The 5,000-nt window shown below is 34.4% G+C and overlaps 1 protein-coding gene across 1 annotated transcript in view; it reads left to right on the forward strand.

Moving 5' to 3' along the window:
- The first annotated feature begins 625 nt into the window (after positions 1 to 625).
- LOC135208286 (phosphatase and actin regulator 4A-like) overlaps positions 626 to 5,000 on the forward strand; it is a 21,289-nt gene continuing 16,914 nt past the window's right edge. Inside the window, exon 1 of the mRNA XM_064240389.1 lies at positions 626 to 649. Within this exon, the coding sequence (XP_064096459.1) occupies positions 626 to 649 (24 nt within the window). The remainder of the gene's footprint in view (positions 650 to 5,000) is intronic.

Raw genomic sequence — 5,000 nt, forward strand, 5'->3', positions numbered from 1 at the left:
TAATAATAATAAAAAGGAATTTATATGTTATATATAATTTATATATATTTATATATATATATATATATATATATAATATTTATTATATAATCTATATATATATTATAATATATATATATACTTTTATATATATATATATATATATAATTTTTATATATATTCAAATATATATATTATATATTATATATATATATATATATATTACCCTCGGAGCGAGGGCCAGAAGGTACATGTAGGCCGGGTGACAAGGGGACAACCAGTTTACAGAAAAAGATTCATTTATTGCCAACGCATTTCGTAACAAAAGGTTGTTATATCATCAGGCTGAAACAAATTGCACAGACGAGTTAAATACATGTCACATAATTAAAACGTAAAAAAAACAACCATTCTTAATTAAAAAGTTCCTAAACTAGTTAAAATTGTAAACAAAGAGACAAAAAATATAATAATAATAAAAAGGAAGCGAACAACAGTATTTAAAAAAAGCACCTGCTCTGTCAGAAGATGACAGCTGAATGACAAGGAGGGAAGGCAGAGCCACGAAGAAAACATGCTCACGCCAAATACAGGGGCACAGAAGTGGTGTGTGTGTTCAATCCTGGCGCCAACTGCTTAATGAACAATGACTCAAGAATGGGCAGTTCGTGTAAGTGGCTTTGTTTGGGCCAAGATAGAGAAGTCGGTGTATTTGATATCAACACGGCAAATCTTTGAATGATTTCTGACGTTAGAGAATTCAGGGTTGGACAATTTACAGCCAGTACGATGGCTAACACCTCTATGTAAGTCAGCTCTAACCTTCAGCAATCTTTTGGTCTATCCCACGTAAATCCCCGAATCACATTTGGGGCATGAATATTTATAAACGACCATTGATTGCAACGCTGGACAGAGCTTGTCTTTGATTTAAAAAAAGAACCAACTGTAAGTGGATTTCTTGGAATTAAAGTAACTTGCAGCATGCTAAAATGTTTTTCAATAATTAATCCTCTTTAATATAAGGAATACTCGCATATATGTTACGACGGAACCGTACAATATGTTGGTAAATCAAGTTGTTGTTTTTCTTATTTAAAAAGCTTTCAGTGGTTTAAAAAAGATACGAGGTGGATAAAAGTTATCAGTAAAACACTTACATAAAAACTCAATTTCATTGTGAAAATGATCCCATGAGGAGGTTAAAGAGTAAGCTCTGTGAAGCACAGTAAAAATCGAATTTACCTTAAAATTAAAATAACACGAACTATAAAAATTGGAACCCAGTCCAGAGAAGGTCTTTTTTCGAAGCACGAAGTGTTAAAACGATCATTACATCTAGAAACTAATACATCTAAAAATGCCAACTGATCATTTTGTTCCTTCTCCAAGGTAAACCTAATATTAGGATGAAGCTGGTTGAAGAAAGAAAGGAACTGGTCAGCGTGAAATGTGGATCTAAAGTGGACAAAGGTATCGTCCACATACCTTTTATAAACAAGAGGCTAAAAACTGAGGGGGCAATTGCCAAACAATTTCTCCTCCAGGGAGCACTTAAAGATATTAGCAAATATGGGACCTAAGGGTGATCCCATTGCCATCCCATCAGTCTGTTTATACAGACAATCATTAAAAATAAAGGCAGTTTCCAGCACTGCCAGTTGTAGTAGCTTCTTAAATTATTGCGGTCATACTTAAAATGTGTGGTACTGGGTTCAATAAAAATCTTGTCTAAAATAACCTCAGTTGTCTCCTCAACAGGAACATTAGTAAAAAGTGACTCTACATTAAAACTTGTCATAAAAAGATCAGAGTCCTGTTGTAAAATATACTACTTGAATTATTGAGTTTTTTTTTTTACAGTATATAAAGAAGGTATTCCAATGAGACCAATCTTATCCTCTATTCATTCACCAAACTATAAACTGGCCAAATATCTATTCATTTAAGGCAGATTCTTGCGCCTACGAGACGTTTGTTGGCGGCCTCTGATTGGCTGGTAGCGGGAGGCAGACTGCTCGCTCAGTGGGTCATATTTTCGTTTGTAGCTTAGAAAACTAGCAATATGTTTACATTTCTTCATTTATCTCACGTTTTACAAAAGATAGGAAAGTTTTGGTCATACCTAAGGATTCGGTATTAAATGTACAATTAAATAATCTTTTCTGAAATCAATAAGTTAAAATACAAAGGAATTACAACGAGTAGAAGTGAGGGAGAAACATTTCATTCTTTATACCTGTTTTTATTCATCATCGGATTTTGCATAATTCACGAGATCAAGATAAAAATGAAATCTTGTGTTTTTAAAACAATAAAATCACCCTGAATACGCTGGTGCTTTCAGATTTTAAATGCGTGTAATATGTAAAGAGAAAATGAAGAATATGTCTTATTATGTTGCATTCGTGCTTGACTCGGTTTGACAGTAGTGCCGACTGCCGAGAGACGCAAGATATCGTGGGGCTGGTCCTCTCAGATAGAGCTGTTGGCAGTTGCCAATTGGCGATATGAGAAGTTTGCAGTTTCGAGACTATGTATTTACCGAATTATTATGTTCATTAACATTTTCTATAAATAAATGCATAGAATTCCCATTATGACTTTCGAACATTTTTATTAAAATATTATATATGTCCGTATTTCTGGACATATCTGATAAAAAGAAAAGTAAATAATCAGATGGATGCATCTGGGTGTTGGCTTCAATTTAGTCTAAGTGAGAAATGTACATGCTTTATGAGGCTCACTGATAAATAACAGAACTTGTTTCTCTGGCCAATAACATCAAAAGCTTATGGTTTTCATATGTTCACTCAATAAACAAAAGTACAGATGTTTATTTCTTACCATAAAATTTGTTGACGACGTAACGAATATAATATACTGCCTTTTTCAGATTGCTTGAGTTTACTCTTACACCAGAATGTTTATCTCCTTTATATACATGTTACACTTGAAAACATGTCTACAACAATGTTTAGGAAAATTTGCTTAGTTTTCTCCTGAGGTAGTTGATTATTCTTGAATCACTTAATTCATACCTGAGTTATGAATAGCTCCCGTAACCGTTCCCACAGCCCTGCATAATTGTATATACGTATATATATATAGTACATGTAGGATAATGAGACTAATCAGAAGACTGTTATATCATCATCTTTTTATACAAAAAAGAATGGAAATTCATGCAGTATATTATGTCATAAACACAAAAGAAAGTCCTACACAGTAGGCTTACATTGGTATGTCATTAGGCTATCGATATGAACAAAAAGAAATTAAAATTTTACAAATTTTCTTACGTCATCATTATTTAAAAAATAAATAAAGGAAAATCGTGCATATATACATAGTCATGTCATTACCTATTGGAACAAAAAGAATGGGAAATTATAAAGATACATTGATATCCCCTTTTCTATTAAAACCAAGTAAAAAGAATTTATAAACAGATATGTACATTGTTATGCCATTAAATATTAAAAAAAGGAAAAAAAAAACTCATATGGATATATAACTGTAGTTATGAAATTGCCTATCAAAAATGGAAAACTATAGAAACACTGTAGGTCTTCAACTTAAAAAAAAAATAATAATAATGGAAAATCATTGATATATATCATCACTGTCAGTGTCATCCTCACTAATATCAATATCATCACGGTCAGTGTCATCCTCCCTAATATCAATATCATCACTGTCAGTTTCGTCATCTCCAATGTCAATAACAAAACTTTCAAACATATGCTCTCTAGCAACATCTTTCCTCCTATAATCATCTTCTAATTTCTTAACGTGGTGAAACATTTCTTCCAGTGTTCTGTTGTAACTTTGTCTATCGCCAGTCTCGTAAGCTGCTCAACAGTTTTCAAAGATTGATTTGCATTAGAGTTATTTTTTCTGATATCCCCCTTTATTTGAGCCATATAAGTTCTATGGGGTTAAACTGACAATAATATGGTGGCAGTCTGAGCACATCATGACCATTTGCACGGGCTATCTCATCTATCACATACCTCTGTTTTTCTTTGTGACACTTGGCAATCTGCAGCAATTTTGGCTTTGTTGCTGATGGGTCGTGGGTGACGTTATTAGAAGAAAGCCACTCTATGAATTCACTTTTTCTGTTGCTGGTTTGTTGCACTTTATTTTCTATTTTGCTATGGTAGGGAGCATTGTCCATTATGATTAGAGATCTATCTTCTATATTAGGCAATAGTTGTTCCTTAAACCACTTTAAAAACCTTTCATGGTCCATGGAATCATGGTAGTCCCCTTTGGCACCATTTTTTGACCTAAACAACAATAGCGCATCTTTGACAAACCCCTTCTCACTCCCCGCGTGCACCACAATAAATCTTAAACCCCTTTCCAGTCTTAAGTTTGGGTCCTATTTCTCCTTCACCCGTTGTCCAACACTGACGTACACATTCATTTTGGTTTATCCAAGTTTCATCAAGGAATACTTCAGGTTTACGTTCAGTTGCACTACAATTCCTATTCTTTCAATTAACCGTAGGTATTCAGTCCCTCCCTCGCTGCCACTATATCATCACGTTCCATTAAAATTGCTCTTCCACTCGTCACTTTTTTGTACCGGAATCCAAGCCCTCTCACAATTTTCCATAACGTTGTTCTTCCACCATTAAACTTTACCGGGTCTTCCTTCACTTTTTCCAGTAGGGCATCTAACGTTGGGAGCTCTCCTCTCTCGTAAAAAGACAAAATCTCCTTCCGAATACAACTAATTTTCAAAAACCTATCCACCTTGTTTCCTTCACTCGGATCCTCTTCCTGGGATATACAGGTGAAGCGAAGGGGACGTTTACCACACTCAGATGACTGTCGCTTGATTTTTTTCACTGTGTTGGTTGGCACTCCTGTAGCTTTGGCGGTCTTCTCAAATACTTCATTTCTTGAGTCTGCTCCCCACTGTGAGCTGAAGTAACGATGAACATTCATTATAATGTTGCGAGCTTGACTTGCAAAATCTGGAAACGGTGCGACGAATGGTGGGC

The sequence above is a fragment of the Macrobrachium nipponense genome, chromosome 35 (assembly GCF_015104395.2).
Source record: "Macrobrachium nipponense isolate FS-2020 chromosome 35, ASM1510439v2, whole genome shotgun sequence".
Classification (NCBI taxonomy): domain Eukaryota; kingdom Metazoa; phylum Arthropoda; class Malacostraca; order Decapoda; family Palaemonidae; genus Macrobrachium; species Macrobrachium nipponense.